General features: G+C 43.0%; 1 protein-coding gene across 5 annotated transcripts in view; it reads left to right on the top strand.

Moving 5' to 3' along the window:
* rbbp8l (retinoblastoma binding protein 8-like) overlaps positions 1-15,638 on the top strand; it is a 118,051-nt gene extending 102,413 nt beyond the window's left edge. For 4 of the 5 annotated variants that reach the window (XM_072556424.1, XM_072556425.1, XM_072556422.1 and 1 more), the window contains one exon: positions 12,367-12,466. In XM_072556424.1, the coding sequence (XP_072412525.1) occupies positions 12,367-12,376 (10 nt within the window). In that variant the 3' untranslated portion in view covers positions 12,377-12,466. Of the gene's footprint in view, positions 1-12,366 lie in introns of all 5 variants that reach the window. The other variant, XM_072556423.1, reaches the window with a different exon arrangement.
* Positions 15,639-17,097: the final 1,459 nt, after the last annotated feature.

Here is a 17,097-nt window from a genome sequence, read left to right as displayed (position 1 = left end):
ATGACATTACTTGCTTGTCCTCATTGTTCTTGGGGTGCAGGACTCCACTTTGCTTTAAAATTAGTTTGAGAGTAAAGAGTTGTAGCTCTTTGGAAAAACATGTTGTTAGCCATTGTGGGTCTGACTGATTGAAGGACAGAGGAGTGTATCATCAATGAAAATAAGTCAAAGGAGGAGTTTTTATTCTGCCTGTGTGCGCCTGTTTGAAATGTTGTGGGGGAACTCAAAGCCCTGTAAGGACTTTGTCAGTCAACACCCTGAGATAAAGTGTTATGGACTACGCCAGACCCCCTCAAAATATTTCAAAAAAGTAGCCCAGACCCTAGCTTTGCTAGTTGTTTAGAGCAGGTGAAGCATGGATATTCCAGGAGAGATGCAGCTGGTCAAACCATTTAGATTTAAACAATACAGAATTTATTTACAAGGTAACTGAATGAACCACGAACAAAAGAGAACAGAACAACATAGCCTATCGAAAGCCCAACAGAATAACCCAACTTAATCATGCTGTTCCCAATACTTGCGATGATCCCCATAAACACTCCTTGGCACAAAAGGTAAAATCAAACCCAAAGTCTTACAGGAGAGATGTCAGACAGAGAGAGGATCATCATGGACCTGCTTCTTTGGGCCTAGCAGTTTCAAACACTGCCTGACTGCTTTCAGTGAATAGCCAGACTGCTAAAAACCAAATCAAACCAGAGAAACGCTGCGCTGGGAGAACTGACCACTCCCCTTTCATTATACAAGTGTACTTTTTAACTTGAAAGCCTTTTTCCTGAGGCAGTATCTGTTAGCTATTATCAAACTGGCCTTAAAACCCATCCAAGCCCAGACTTTTTGCAACCCGTGTCTTTACGAGCTTCTGAGAGAGGAAAAAAAAACAAGGACAACATAACCTTGTTAGAGGTACAGCATCATCACAGGAGCAACATCTAGACTGTTGTGAGCCTGGCTTTTCACATCTCACTTTCTTAACTTCACTAACTGCCATTGCTCTCCACCACCATACCCAGGGCAGCACACCCTTCTCACCTCACTCTTCCATGTTCTCAACCTCATCCTCTGTCGCAGTCCCCAACTCTCCCCCAATTTCTCCAAACATTCCATGCCCCTGACCCCACACTGTAAATCCACAGACCTTTACCAGTCCTAAGCCTCTTTGTAAGAATCCATTCTCTTCCACTTTGTGCCATGAAGAGAAAGTAGGGAAGTCAGTGACCTCCTACATACTGTCCACAGCTGCACACCAATTTGAAATAATGGTAAACCAGGTGCCACAAAGTTCTCATGTACCACTGACTTTATCTTAAAGGTGGGACTCAAGGTTAGAGTGGTGCTGGAAAAGCACAGCAGGTCAGGCAGCATCTGAGGAGCAGGAAAATTGACGTTTCGGGCAGGGGCCCTGGGTTCCTACCTGAAACGTCGATTTTCCTGCTCCTCAGATGCTGCCTGACCCGCTGTGCGTTTCCAGAACCACTCTAATCTTGACCCATGCCTGTGAAGAGTTGATTTAAACATCAGCATTAGAGAGACCAACATCACTGTCCAGGATGGTGTCAGACTGCTATCTATCAGCAATGGCAGTGTGAGACAGGAACTTCTTGATTAGAGTTCATACTCAATATACATATTGCTGCAGCTGTTATGCCCAAGCTGAGTTAAGTGTTGAGCAACAGCAACTTGACTGAGAACAGTTTGCGAGGACGATGTGTACTAGAAAGGTGAAGAGAATTGACAGTTTCCACCTTATCTGTTTCAGACTATCTTTAGCATCTTGTGGGAAGACAAGTAATGGAATGTGCTAATTCCTGTATAACTCAATAATAAACTAACAATATTGTAACTCAGCCACAACCACCAGAGCAATGACAGTTGTATACCCAAAGATCCATTGTTTGATGACCTGGCCACTGGACCATGACATCTTGATGACTTGCAAGTCCTGGGCCTCTTCCACCACCAAATCCAAGCCACACAATGCCTGGAGGAAGAACACGCCATCTTCTGACTTGGGGCCCTCCAACCACACAATTTCACTAGTTTCCTCATCTCCCCTCCCCCCACCTCATCTCAGATCCAACCCTCCAACTTGGCACCACCCTCTTGAACTGTCCCACTGTCAATATTCTTTCCCACCTATCCACTCCACTCTCTCCTCCAACCTATCACACCCCCCCATCTCCATCTACCTATCGCCTTCCCAGCTACCTTACCCCCAACCCCACCTCCTATTTATCTCTAAGCTCCCCTTCCTCCCCCAACATTCCTGCTGAAAAGCTAATGCCCGAAACATTGACTCTCCTGCTCGTCAGATGCTGCCTGACCTGCTGTGCTTTTCCAGCATTACTCTTTTCAATGCTGATCTCCAGCATCTGCAGTCCCCACTTTCTCTATGACCTCTTGATGGTCCATTCCTCCACAACAAGGAAATCGTGAAGATATCAAAATAAAACAAAGGACTGCTGGATGTTGGAGATCTGAAACAAAAACAAAGAGTGCTTGTAAACACCACAGGTCTGGCACCGTGCAGAGAGAGAAAAACAGCGTTAACATTTTAAGGCTAGTGACCCTTTGTCAGAGAACAGGCTCAAGAGACTGAATGGCTTTCTCCTGTTGGGAAAAGATAAAGGGCCACTGGACTCTAAATATTGTCTCTGTTTTTCTCTCTACAAATGTCCCTGGACCTGCTAAGTTCCTCCAGGGCTTTCTGTTTTTGTGTGAAGGTAGCAAGCATTGACACTGATAATTGGCAGACAGTCACCGACAGCTGTGACTTCTAAAAGCTGACGGTTTGGAGGAAAATTAAAAGAGGCAAGAAGGAAGGAAAAGCTCAGCTGATCCTGACAGGCCAATTGGCCACGCTAAATTGTCTGTAGTGACAAGGGATGTGCAGGCTAGGTGGATGAGTCATGGGTAATGTGGGATTACGGGGATAGAGTAATCTGGCTAGGCTACTCTTTGGAGGGTCGGTGCAGCTCGGGCTGAATGGCCTCCTTCTGCACTGTAGGAATTCTATGATTCTGTGATTGTATAATAGGGGCCCACAAATCATGTCCCACTTCTGGCATCTTTAACAGCAAATTCAGAAATGATTGCCATATCCTGAACCACAGCAGGTGGTGATGTACACAAGGTGGACTGGCACAGTACAAACTGTTGTGCTATGACACGGCAGCTGACATCATGTGAATAGAAGATATCATTTTTGGAACATTGTTAAGATGCTTCATGAATTCCATTGGATAAGTAACAGCTGAGTTGCACAGAACAGCAAATTGCAGGGTCAATCAAGGTGACTGATGAACTTACTCATCGCCACTAGGGTGCAGGAAAGTACTACAATTGGCTTCAATCTCTTGTATTAGGATATGGAGGTGCGCTGCTCCTTCATCAGGTAGCTAGTGGGGCAGTATCATAGGGCACAGAATTTATAGTAAAAGATCAAAGTGTCATAAAACTGATGTGATGTGTTGAACATATCTAGATTGCTGTTAAGTCTTTAATCACTTAGAATGGGGATGCAGGTTTCAATTCATTAATATGTAATTTCCAGAACTTCTTTGAAGTCACATTCCTGAGATAACTTAAGGTTTATAAAAGAAAAGGTGACAATTCAGCTCAGACAATGCATTAAAGGACTATAACCTGGCGTTGTGTGATTTTTTTACTTTGGAATTGCATGACCCAAATACATCTTCTGCTGTTGATGACTGCCCCCTGCTGGCAGTATGATCTACAGGCGATGACATGCTTATGAATGGGCTTGGATGTGATGGTCTGTATTGAGAAAGTATTCTCCAATGAGTTCACAATGAATAACAGTCATCTGGCAAGCTAGCAGACGGTTCCAGCAATACAGAACGTGTAAGAATTTGGGGAGGACAGTGCAGAAATGAAAGGAATTTTGAAAAGGTCATGGAGTGAGAAGGTAGGGACCACATGAAGTTCGAGGTTGAGTGGTAAGCTTATAGAGGTTTATAAAATTATGAGGGGCCTGGATAGAATAAATAGCCAAGATCTTTTACCCAGTGGAGGATGGTCACCCAATGTTCTGGACCATTGAAGTGTTCTCCGACCGGGAGGGAACACTCCTGTCTGTTGATTGTTGTGCAGTGTCCATTCATCCGTTGTCGTAGCCTCTGCTCAGTCTCGCCACTGTACCATGCCTCAGGGCATCCTTGTCTATAGTGTATGAGACAGACAATGTTGGCTGAGTTGCACGAGTACCTGCCATGTACATGGTGGGAGGTGTCCCCACGCGTAATGATGGTATCCGTGTCGACACTCTGACACATCTTGCTGCATCTAGTGTGACCAGGTTGTATGGCGTTGTCCTGAGAGCCGGGAAGTTTGCTACAAACGATGATCTGTTTGAGGTTTGGTGGTTGTTTAAAGGCGAGAAACGGAGGCATGGGGAAGTCCTCACTCTCAGCCTGCGCTCAGGATACAGCAATACAGTTATGGCACACTGTAAACAGGCAAGGCAACAAAACTACACCACGTACATGCACACCAAGAGCAAGAAACTGGAGAAACTTGGCATCACCACCAGCAGTAGCCACGTCCACCCTGGCACCACAGTGGAAAATGTTATCAGCATGGGGAAGTCGATCGTTAACTTCTTGGACTACACCCTTCAACGGGAAGAGATTGAGGTTCTTAGCAGGGATCTCCGTTTCTACCCCACCACCAAAATGGAGCCCATGGGTCTTCCATCAGACATAGAGGAACTCATCAGACAAATGAGACTCTGGGAATTCTTTCAAGATGCCAGCAGTGATCCCAATGTGCCCACCAAGGAACCAGAGCAGTCATCACAGTGATCGGTAGAGGAGCAACCAAAGGAAGAGTCAACTTGGACCCCACCGGATGGCCGCTTCCCTGGGCTGGACACGTGTGCTTAAACCATCAGGAAATATATAAATGCTAATATATTATATATACTATATAAATATATACTATATAAATTCTAATTAGAAATATATAATTAGAAATAATATAGATTCATCAGCCATACCCACAAGGTAGAGCAAAACATCACCCGATCACAATGCAACACCATCCATGCTCTCAAAACCAATTATAATATTGTCACCAAACCAGCAGATAAAGGAGGAGCCATTGTCATTCAGAATAGAACAGATTACTGCAAGGAAGTGTACCGACAACTGAACAACCAGGAATACTACAGGCAATTACCAGTCAATCCAACCAAAGAGCACACCCATGAACTAAACACATTGATCAGGACTTTGTATCCAGTCCTTCAGAGTTCCATACATGCCCTCATCCCACGTATTTCTTGTGTAGGCAACTTCTACTGCCTTACAAATATATACAAAGCCAACACATCAGGGCATCCCATTGTTTCAGGCAATGGGACTCTGTGTGACAACCTCTCTGGCTATGTCAAAGGCATCTTGAAACCCATTGTATAGGGGACCCCCAGCTTCACTACTGACTTCTTACAGAAACTCAGCACCCATGGATCAGTCGAACCGGGAACTTTCTTCATCAAAATGGATGTTTCAGTACTCTACACCAGCATCCCCACAATGACAGCATCACAGTAACAGCCTTAGGACTCAACACCAATAACAGCCAATCTCCGCGCACTATCTTACAACTCATCCGCTTTATCCTTGACCACAACATTTTCACCTTTGACAACCAGTTCTTCATCCAGACACATGGAACAGCCCTGGGGACCAAATTTGCCATCATTTTCATGCATAGGTTCAAACAAGACTTCTTCTGCACATAGGATCTCCAACCAAAACTATACACCAGATATATTAACAACATTTTCTTCCTCTGGACCCATAATGAGAAGTCACTGAAAAACTACACAAATCAATGAGTTTCAGCTTATCATCAAACTCTCTACTATCTCTCATTCTTGGACACATGCATCTCCATTAAGAATGGGTACCTCAGCACCTCCCTCTACTGCAAACCCACAGATAACTTCACGATGCTGCACTTCTCCAGCTTCCAACCCAAATGTTTTAAACCACCCATGACCTATGGACAAGCCAAGGATCTGTTCAGATGAGGAGGAACGTGATGAGCACCCAGAAGTGCTCAAGGATGCTCTCATAAGAATGGGATAGGATGCTCAAGTCATCAACAACCAGTTCTGACGTGCCACAGCAAGAAACCATAATAAGACACAAGCTGCAACCAACAGGGTACCCTTCATTGTCCAGTACTTCCCAGGAGCTGAAAACTACGCCATGTTCTTCGTGACCTGCAACACATTATCAATGAGGATGAGCACCACACCAAGACCTTCCCCACACCTCCACTTCTCCCCTTTAAACAACCACCAAACCTCAAATAGGTCATTGTTCGTAGCAAAATGCCTGGCTTTCAGGACAATACCAGACAACCTTGTCACGGTAGACACTGCAAGATGAGTATCAACACCCACACCACCATTACACGTGGGGCACCTCCCACCATGTATATGGCAAGTTTTCATGCGACTCAGCCAACGTTGTCTATCTCATACGCTGCAGGCATGGATGCCCAGAGGCATGGTGCATTGGCGAGACCGAGCAGAGGCTACGACAACGGAATGGACACCGCACAACGATCAACAGACAGGAGTGTTCCCTCCCAGTTGGAGAACACTTCAGTGGTCCGGGACATTCGACCTCGGACATTCAGTGACTATCCTCCAACAGACTTCAGGACAGGCAACAACGCAAAGTGGCTGAGCAGAGGCTGATAGCCAAGTTTTGTACCCATAGGGATGGCCTCAACCAGGACCTTGGTTCATGTCATAGTACAGGTGACCCCACTGCACTAAAGACACACACACACACACACACACACACACACACACACAGACATTCTTAGACAGGAACACTCACGCTCAGATACGCTCTGATATATACTCCCATACTCTCACGCGCACACGCACTCTCTCACAGACTTGTAATCCTTTACACTCACACTCATATACATACTCTCTCACAGATACTCATAACCCTCCTCCTCCCAACACACACCCACATGTACATACACACGCAGACACATATAGGTTTATGGGGTGAATTTGTAATTGCAGGATTACATTTTATTTTGCTCAAAAATTGCATGAGTCCATGTAAGATTCTGTATATCTGTTTTTAGATTAGAATCAGTCTGAATATTGCAGTCTCACATAGGGCACCTCACACCTCAAATGCATTATTTGAGCCAACATGACACCAATTGCTTAAGTTTGCTTGAGAACGTAACTTTAAGAAAGTTCTGCGATTTATATATGAAAGAACTGAAACCAGCATGTTTATTTTAAAAGATGAGAGACTTAACAAACAATACAGGTCTTTTTCAATTATAATTTCAGTTACATCACATTGTAAACTTTTGCTATAAATTCTGTGTCTTACGATCTTATGCTCCACGACCACCTGATGAAGGAGCACCTTTCCAAAAGCTAGTGCTTCCAAATAAACCTGTTAGACTATAACCTGGTGTTGTGTGATTTTTAACTTTGAAAACTTTGGATATTCTGACATGCTGAACTGGATAGTTGCTCAGGAATTGTTCAACAGAAAGACTGTACTCTCGGGACTGTACTCTCAGGACTGTGCAGAAGGAGAGTTTGGGGTTTGGAGATTACAGAACTAGGAAATGACAAGGCCGTGGGTGAACTTGAATTCAGACAAATGAGGATCTGTGCAGAAGGAGTCCTGAGTTACTGTGCAAGAAATCCGCAATCACTTGCAGTGAGCCCTCCATCTCCCTTTTGGAGCCCAGACTACCCTTCCTGCTGACACAGCCTGACTGGACCCTGATGTAATGTCCCCTTCCCTTCCAAACCCAACTACCTCCTGACCCATTTACCCATGCACTCATCTATCCAGCGACCACTCTGCCCATCTGTACCCTTCCACTTTGCCATGCTAGCCACTCACCACTCTACAAATCTGGCAAACTACCACACTCTCCACCTTCCACTTTCTGCACTTCACACTGTCTTTGCCTGGCACCTTCCCCTCCTCTATGCTACACACCTGCCACACAACCCATCTACTATCCTTCAAATTTACACACTTACTTCATCCACCAACCCAGACTAACAACCTTCTTATTCATTCATTCATTCATTATTCACACATTATCTAGCATTCACACTGGACAACTTGCCTTTCAATAGCCATTGCTGCAAAAAGGGAAGACTTGGTTTGGTCTTCCCAATCACCCAATGCTCCAATCTTGCAATGAAGCTCTCCATGGGACTACATTTCTGAAGAAGTTGGCCTTGGAAGAGCCAATCAGAAATGCAGTGTAGTATGAGACACAGAAATGTAGAAACTGAGCATTAATCCGATTGTAATCACCTTGCTGAAGATCCAAACCTGTTTTTTGTTTTGAAGCCACTGTCATCATTAAAAACCCTCATATAATGGACTTTTAAAGTCTTCTTCACATCTTTGTTATCTGTTCCAATGAACTCTTGACCTTTTACCGTTTGTAAGATTAAACTCATACAAAACTCAACTGTACATTGAACTTACACCAAGGGTCATTCACCATAGCCCGTACGCTTGCTGACCAGCTTTGGCAGCAACTCCAACTAAAAATCCTCATTTGTCTGCATTCAAGTTCACCCACGGCCTTGTCCTTTCCTAGCTCTGTAATCTCCAAACCCCAAATTTTTCCACCATCTTTGCCTTTCTTCAATTCTACACACTTGCACATTACTATTTTCAATCAACTGACACCATCGTGTTTGCTTTCAGTTGCTTAATCCCTAAACACAGGTATTCCCTCCCAAAATCTCTCTCTGCCTCCATATGCCTATCTCCTCCTCCAAGGTCCACCACCTTAAAACCTACCTTTTAAAACAAGCTTCAGGTGAACTGCATCATCCCTTTGTGTGGCTGAATCAAAGCTCCAGTGAAGCACCTTGGAATATTTTACTTTCTCTATATAAATGCAAATTGGACTTGATGAGCAGTACCATAGAGTAACATCATAAAAAACCTGACCTTGAGCATCAAACTCTCTATTTAAATGCCTACAATATTGCTCTATGTTTAGATCATAATCCATGCATTAGGCCTGCAGTAGTTCAGACTGTAGCTGAAAATGTTTTGTTGGAAAAGCGCAGCAGGTCAGGCAGCATCCAAGGAGCAGGAGAATCGACGTTTCGGGCATGAGCCCTTCTTCAGGAATGAGGAAAGTGTGCCAAGCAGGCTAAGATAAAAGGTAGGGAGGAGGGACTTGGAGGAGGGGCGTTGAAAATGCGATAGGTGGAAGGAGGTCAAGGTGAGGGTGATAGGCCGGAGTGGGGGTGGGGGTGGGGGCGGAGAGGTCAGGAAGAAGATTGCAGGTTAGGAAGGTGGTGCTGAGTTCGAGGGTTGGGACTGAGACAAGGTGGGGGGAGGAGAAATGAGGAAACTGGAGAAATCTGAGTTCATCCCTTGTGGTTCGAGGGTTCCTAGGCGGAAGATGAGATGCTCTTCCTCCAGCCGTCATGTAGCTATGGTCTGGCGATGGAGGAATCCAAGGATGTGCATGTCCTTGGTGGAGTGGGAGGGGGAGTTGAAGTGTTGAGCCATGGGGTAGTTGGGTTGGTTGGTCCGGGTGTCCCAGAGGTGTTTTCTGAAACATTCTGCAAGTAGGCGGCCTGTCTCCCCAATATAGAGGAAACCACATTGGGTGCAGCGGATGCAGTAAATGATGTGTGTGGAGGTGCAGGTGAATTTGTGGCGGATATGGAAGGATCCCTTGGGGCCTTGGAGGGAAGTAAGGGGGGAGGTGTGGGCGCAAGTTTTACATTTCTTGCAGTTGCAGGGGAAGGTGCCGGGAGTGGAGGTTGGGTTGGTGGGGGGTGTGGACCTGACAAGGGAGTCACGGAGGGAGTGGTCTTTTTGGAACGCTGATAGGGGAGGGGAGGGAAATCTATCCCTGGTGGTGGGGTCCGTTTCGAGGTGGCGAAAATGACGACGGATGATACACTGTATATGGAGGTTGGTGGGGTGGTAGGTGAGGACCAGTGGGGTTCTGTCCTGGTGGCGATTGGAGGGGTGGGGCTCAAAGGTGAAGGAGCAGGAAGTGGAGGAGATGCGGTGGAGCGCATCGTCAATCATGGCTGGGGGGGACATTGCGATATTTGAAGAAGGAGGCCATCTGTGTTGTTTGGTGTTGGAACTGGTCCTCCTGGGAGCAGATGCGGCGGAGACGAAGGAATTGGGAATATGGGATGACGTTTTTAAAGGGGGCAGGGTGGGAGGAGGTGTAGTCTAGGTAGCTCTGGGAGTCGGTCAGTTTATAGTAAATGTCCGTGTTGATTCGGTCGTCCAAGATAGAAATGGAGAGGTCTAGGAAGGGGAGGGAGGAGTCTGAGATGGACCAGTTCCAATACCGAACAACCCAGATGGCCTCCTTCTTCAAAGACCGTAATTTCCCCCCAGACGTGATCAACGATGGTCTCCACTGCATCTCCTCCACTTCCCGCTCCTCCACCCCTGAGCCCCACCCCTCCAATCGCCACTTGTCCTCACCTACCACCCCACCGACCTCCATATACATCATATCATCCGTCGTCATTTCTGCCACCTCCAAACGGACCCCACCACCTGGGATTTATTTCCCTCCCCTCCCCATCAGCGTTCCGAAAAGACCACTCCCTCAGTGACTCCCTTGTCAGATCCACACCCCCCCCCCACCAAACCAACCTCCACTCCCGGCACCTTCCCCTGCAACCGCAAGAAATGCAAAACTTGCGCCCACACCTCCCCCCTTACTTCTCTCCAAGACCCCAAGGGGTCCTTCCATATCCACCACAAATTCACCTGCACCTCCACACACATCATTTACTGCATCCGCTGCACCCAATGTGGCCTCCTCTATACTGGGGAGACAGGCCGCCTACTTTTGGAACGTTTCAGAGAACACCTCTGAGACACCCGGACCAACCAACCCAACCACCCCGTGGCTCAACACTTCAACTCCTCCTCCCACTCCACCAAGGACATGCAGGTCCTTGGACTCCTCCATCACCAGACCATAGCTACATGACGGCTGGAGGAAGACCGCCTCATCTTCCGCCTAGGAACCCTCCAACCACAAGGGATGAACTCAGATTTCTCCAGTTTCCTCATTTTCCCTCCCCCCACCTTGTCTCAGTCAAATCCCTCGAACTCAGCACCACCTTCCTAACCTGCAATCTTTATCCTGACCTCTCCGCTTCCACCCACACTCCGGCCTATCACCCTCACCTTAACCTCCTTCCACCTATCGCATTTCCAACGCCCCTCCCCCAAGTCCCTCCTCCCTACCTCTTATCTTAGCTACTTGGCGTACTCTCCTCATTCCTGAAGAAGGGCTCATTCGTCGATTCTCCTGCTCCTTGGATGCTGCCTGACCTGCTGCGCTTTTCCAGCAACACATTTTCAGCTCTGATCTCCAGCATCTGCAGTCCTCACTTTCTCCTCGTAGTTCAGACTGTAGCCTCTCCATAAGTGCCATCCATTTACTGCAGTGTAGTTTACACTGGCTCAGTCAACCTCCACTACCTGTTACTCTTTGAGGAGGTGGGCAAGGTTTCCAGGTTAATTTCTTTATTTGACACAGTCCAGTTCCATATCATTCCAACTGTTTAGAATGTAATCGTCAATGGTCTAATGGCAGCTAAACCAAGAGGGAATAATCTGCAATAAACACATTGTTTTAGCACCTCTGGTGTTCCTAATTAGAGAAGGCAGAAAAGCAATGAAACTTCCAGCCCAATTTCATTGTTGCACAAGCTGCTGGATCTTCCCCAACATGATAGTATCTCTGGGTCACACCATGCAAAGTGTCTTTATCCCAGGTGGTGCATCATTCATATTTTTAAAAATTGGTATTTTTGATTCTTATAAATGTGAAGAGCCTGTGTTATGTGGTAGAACATAGCCATGCAGGACTCTACCTTTTACTACTTGGTCTTAAGTTTAAATGTAGCATTGACAGTGCTTTAAGTAAAATACAGGTTCACTGAAATAAACTTCCTGTTATTTTAATGAAGACATTCACCAAAACATTAGTGGGCAGAACCTCACACAAATATTTTATGGTCCATTGGTAACATTGTACAGCATCACTTCAATCCAGTAATTGGAAGAGAATGGAAGGGGCTCTGTTCCACATCTGGTTCCTGTAGCACACATGGTTCTGACCAAGGCTAGTGCAAAATTGGAAATTTTTTCAAGCAAATTTATCCAAAAATCTGAAACTTTTAAAAAGTTTAATTTAAATATAATGGTTGGTAAAATTTACTGTTTCTATGTATTAATTGTTTGTGGATTTTATCTGCCAGAATACCAAGTTATTGTGTTGACAATATATCTTTTACTTTTGCAGTTCAAACTAAGAAGGAAATTTATTACAAAGACTACAAAGCATTAGAACTGAAGATTGAAGATTCTCTGTGAGCAGAAATATTTACATGCCATTGTTAAGCTCTGGTTCAATAACAAAATTCTAACATTTTTCTGATCAACATTCTAGTTGATCATTAACTGGTTTAGCATTGAAAGCTTATATTAAAGTGTAGAAATTAGCTTTGTTTTTCAGAATCAGTTGTGTTATATATCAGAATTTAGACTGAATTTAAAAGTTACATGGGCCTAAATAACAATAATCTGGACACTTGTCGATCCAGTTCTTGGTTTCAAAGAAATCTGCCATTTCTAACAGGTACTTTCTTGTTGAGCTAAAGAATTGCTGAAGAAATAGAGTATTTCAATTTCCTGATAAAGTCTTTACAGTCTAGGTACAGACTAAGACCGTTGCTACCCCAATATTATTTCTTAACCATAACCTTTTAAAGTTCCTGCTGTCATTCATTCTTCCATTCCTGATACCAGCTTTTCCTACATCCTCTCTAAATGAGATTTCTTACATAACATCAAATTCATAGGACATAAGCTTTGCATGCTAAGACAGGGAAACAGAAGTGAAACAGACATTCCTTTCACTTAGACATATTATAAATAACAGAAGGATGTCCATTAAAGGCTATCAATCACTCATATAGAAGTCTTATTTTACTTGCAGATTCCTCCTTGTCTTGAGTCTTTCAAATGTGTCATCTCTATTGACATGAACAGTTGAGAAAACCCCTTTTAGATACTACCCTGATTTTTCTTGATTGCAAATGGAAACTCCTCACTTCTACTATTTTACTTCCAAGCAGAATAGCCTAAGCTTATGTGCCAGTGCTTTATCACACACTACTGTAATACTTAAGTACACTACATCATTCTGTCAATAGTTACATGACTTATTCAGCTCTACCTACATTCCTCTCAATCTCTGACTTACTCTGGTCAGAATACTGAAAGTATCGGAATTTGTCTCAGGATATGTAGCTGCAAAACTCACTGTAATTTTTCAAAGCATACAATGCTGGCATTGTACCTTTCACTGGTGGATATTCATTGAAGAGGGTCCCATTTAAAGGGTGAGGCTTGATCAGAAACAGAAAGTAAAAAAAACTTCACAACTATCTCATTTTCATTGACTTTTCTGATCCTAGACTTTAGTAAGATGCTGATGTTTTTAAAAGCTACTTTCAATTTTGTAACATTTCAAAAGCAAACTGGAGAATCATGGTATAAATGAGGCAATTTTTCCTTTGGCCAACAGAAGAATTAGTGCTATCATTTCCTGGTATAATATGTGGATTAAAGTGCAGCCAGGCCTAACCTCAGAGTAAACATACCTGAGTCATGCTGGAAACAGTAGCCATTTTTCACATATTTCTAAAGATTGGACAGTGAATCAGCAAAACTACTCTGAGATTGGTGCTCAGTCCATAGACCCAAACTCTGGAATTTGGTGGCAAAGCGTACCTTTAAAGCCAATAGAAATGCAGCTTTTGAATGAATTCTAAACTAACAAAGCATCTAGTTTAGGCTGTTGCACTTCAAAAGAGAACTTACAAGGAGATAAAGACAGTAAAGCTTTCTTTGTGTGAGTTTTGGGCTGTTAAAAGATACATTTGAAGAATTAGCTGCGGTACTTACTCCAGTTAGATAACATCACGGTTAAAATGCCTGGTACCGATTGGAATTTCTCCAATTTAGTTATAAATGGTGAGAGATCTACTTCCAGGTGTTTAATGTAAATTATTTAAGTCTGCAGATGAAAATAGCAAAGAATCAACTTGGAGTCATTATCAATTCAAACTTTTAAAGCGCATCCTGTGAAGCCAAATAATTTTATAGCCGGAGGACAATATCCACTTTGCCTGCTTCATATATCCAGTTTGAAATACTGTGCACTCTTATGTACATAATTTTATTCATCACACTTTTCATAAAACAAATAAAAAATGGATTTCTGTAGATTTAACATCGAAGCAATTAACTCACCTTTATGGACAACAACAAAGCACAATACTGATTAAAATTAGGAAGCTTTAATTAAAACTCATCTTCAAGTGTTTAGAAGAAACATCAGCCATATAAGATAAGCATTCAGAGTCAGGGCACCGATCAGCAATTCACTATTATGTAGCAAGTTTCATCAGAGAGATAGTCTGTGGTTCACCATCCAGTTTTGAACAGTCCCATGTGTGAATTATAATAATAATAATCAATGATTGGCCAGGGACCAAAGGGAAGCTACTCAAAGTGCACCTATCCAGATACTGATATTCTGACCTGCTCTTATTGGACAATGTACATTGTCTGTACAAACAACAAAATCATCCGTATGCCAGAAATTGCTTCATGGTTGTGGATTAATTGAACTTTATACTAACTATTGATATCACAGTATTTTCACTGTACAAAATGTTGAAATAAATAATGTCATGCAGATGAATGCAATATTCTAAAAGTGCAACTTACCAACAATTTCTAGCCCCTACAGTCTAAATAGTCTATTCAACTTAACTGTGTATTTATAAAGAATCTGTAGACAGTGTGCTACTTTGGGAATCTGAAGATAAACTTCAGCAAGTTTCATTTCCTGCATCTCTTAATGTGTTTATGTAAAATTCCTTGTGTGCTCTTTAACACAGCCTATTTAAATTAGTTAAGGGCAATATCATCATGCAAAGCAATGAGACAGTACAACACATTAAGCCCCATATTTGTTATAAAAATAAATGTCCATGCTTTGAGTATTAACTTGTTTTGGGCAGGAATTAAATGATATAAACTAAAATGTCAAAATGTCATCTGAATTCTTTTAGAGGATCTCATTCATGAAATCTTGTTTTCATAAAGATGATCAGAAAGACAGGCATGTAATCTGACACTGAACTCCTATATGAACTAATTCTAAAACTGTATATCTTTAGGTTCTCACTGTTATTGAAAGTGTTGCCTTTTCACACTGCTATCTGTTATAATTTTTCAGCAGCTAAGTCAGAAATTGTAAAGAGATGCAAATGGTGTAACTGGGTAAATTGTATTCTATTGCACTATGACAGAACGTATTTGCATTGCATTTTGCTGCAATGGAACTGAATCTTTTTTATACTCATTGTGAAGAGCAAGCACCTGTGTTAAACCAATAGCAGAGTTGTTCATTTTTTATTATTTCTTAGGTAACCAGCCTGTCACACCAGTGCAATGTTCACTAGAGAGATATTGCAGGGCATGTAACTTAAAAATGTGAAAAACGTTGCTGAATAAAATTGTTCACTATAAATAATGATGTCTTCCAGTAAGCTCTGGGCACTCTGTTTTTATTTAATATTTGGACACCAGCCTTTCTCTCCTCTCAGAACCAAAGAAAAACAACTTTCATTATGAATCCAATACAAAAGCTCACCTTCTCAAATCTCCCTACTGTTCTATAAATATATAGGCTTGTGGTTGAGATTTCCTCACACTGTGAATGTTAAACTGAATGATGGTGTTGTGCAGAGGCACTGAGCAAAGATTAGGCACAGTCCTATGGGAAAAGGAAATGATAGGATCATGCTGCACCTTTTCATTAGCAATAGAGTATCAAAGTCAGGGAGTGGATTGGATGCCTGCTATGTTAGATTAAGATTGTGCATAATGTAAAGTAGTGAATAAGAATTATTGAACATCTCTTAATGTAAATATATGTTTCACAAAGTGAGAGACCTCTGATTTAAGGGCTTCAGATATAGAAGATGAGTGCTCATTTATGAGTATGCTGATATAGATTTATAGTTTCAAATCATTTTGGTTCTGGATTCTCTTTCTTCATTTCTGCTTTTGTCTCAGAGAAGGAAGGCACTCAGCCCTTGACTGGCCTCATCATAGGGGAGGGGGGAGGATATGAAGACTTGTGATCTGGAGAAAATGGCATAAGTGACATCCTAGATTCATTTCTGTGTCAATGTTTGGAAGATGCCACGCAGGTCCCCAGTTTCTCCTTGAAATTAGTCAGAGGATGACATAGTTCAGTGATGATGGATCAGGAGACACCTAAATTGATGCCTGCACTGTCTTTCAGAGAGTTGAAGAATACTCATTTGGTAGCACAGAACTTTAAAATTTCTGGAAAATGACACATTTTGTCAGACGACTGTCTATTTGGAGTTTGCATGTTCTGCCCATGTCAGCGTGGGTTTCCTTCGGGTGCTCCGGTTTCCTCCCACAATCCAAAGATATGCAAGTTAGATGAATTGGCCATGCTAAATTGCCCACAGTGTTTAGGAATGTGCAAGTTCGAGGTGGCAGTAGAATCCCAAAATGCAGTTTTTACAAGATCCCCTTCATACACAGTTCTTACATATATTAAAATTCTAATACTATGTGTAACATTGTTTTATCTATAGTACACAAAAGTTTGACGGGCTTCTGTCCTGGGAAATAGGAGATGAGTTAAAACATGTGCAAAGTATCTGCTACTTCTGATTGGATTAAGAGTGTCTGTCTAATCTGCTTGCATAATTAAGACCATAAGAAACAGGAATGAAAGTAAGGCCATTCAGGCCATCGAGTCCACTTCACCATTCAATCATGGCTGATGGGCATTTCAATGCCACTTACCCGCACTCTTCCCGTATCCCTTAATTCCTTATGAGGTTAAGAACTTATCAATCTCTGCTTTGAAGACACTTAATGTCCCGGCCTCCACTGCGTTCCATGGCAATGAATT

The sequence above is a fragment of the Chiloscyllium punctatum genome, chromosome 37 (assembly GCF_047496795.1).
Source record: "Chiloscyllium punctatum isolate Juve2018m chromosome 37, sChiPun1.3, whole genome shotgun sequence".
Lineage (NCBI taxonomy): Eukaryota > Metazoa > Chordata > Chondrichthyes > Orectolobiformes > Hemiscylliidae > Chiloscyllium > Chiloscyllium punctatum.
The sequence above is the reverse complement of the archived record's forward strand: the minus strand, read 5'-3'. Positions and strand labels throughout refer to the sequence as shown.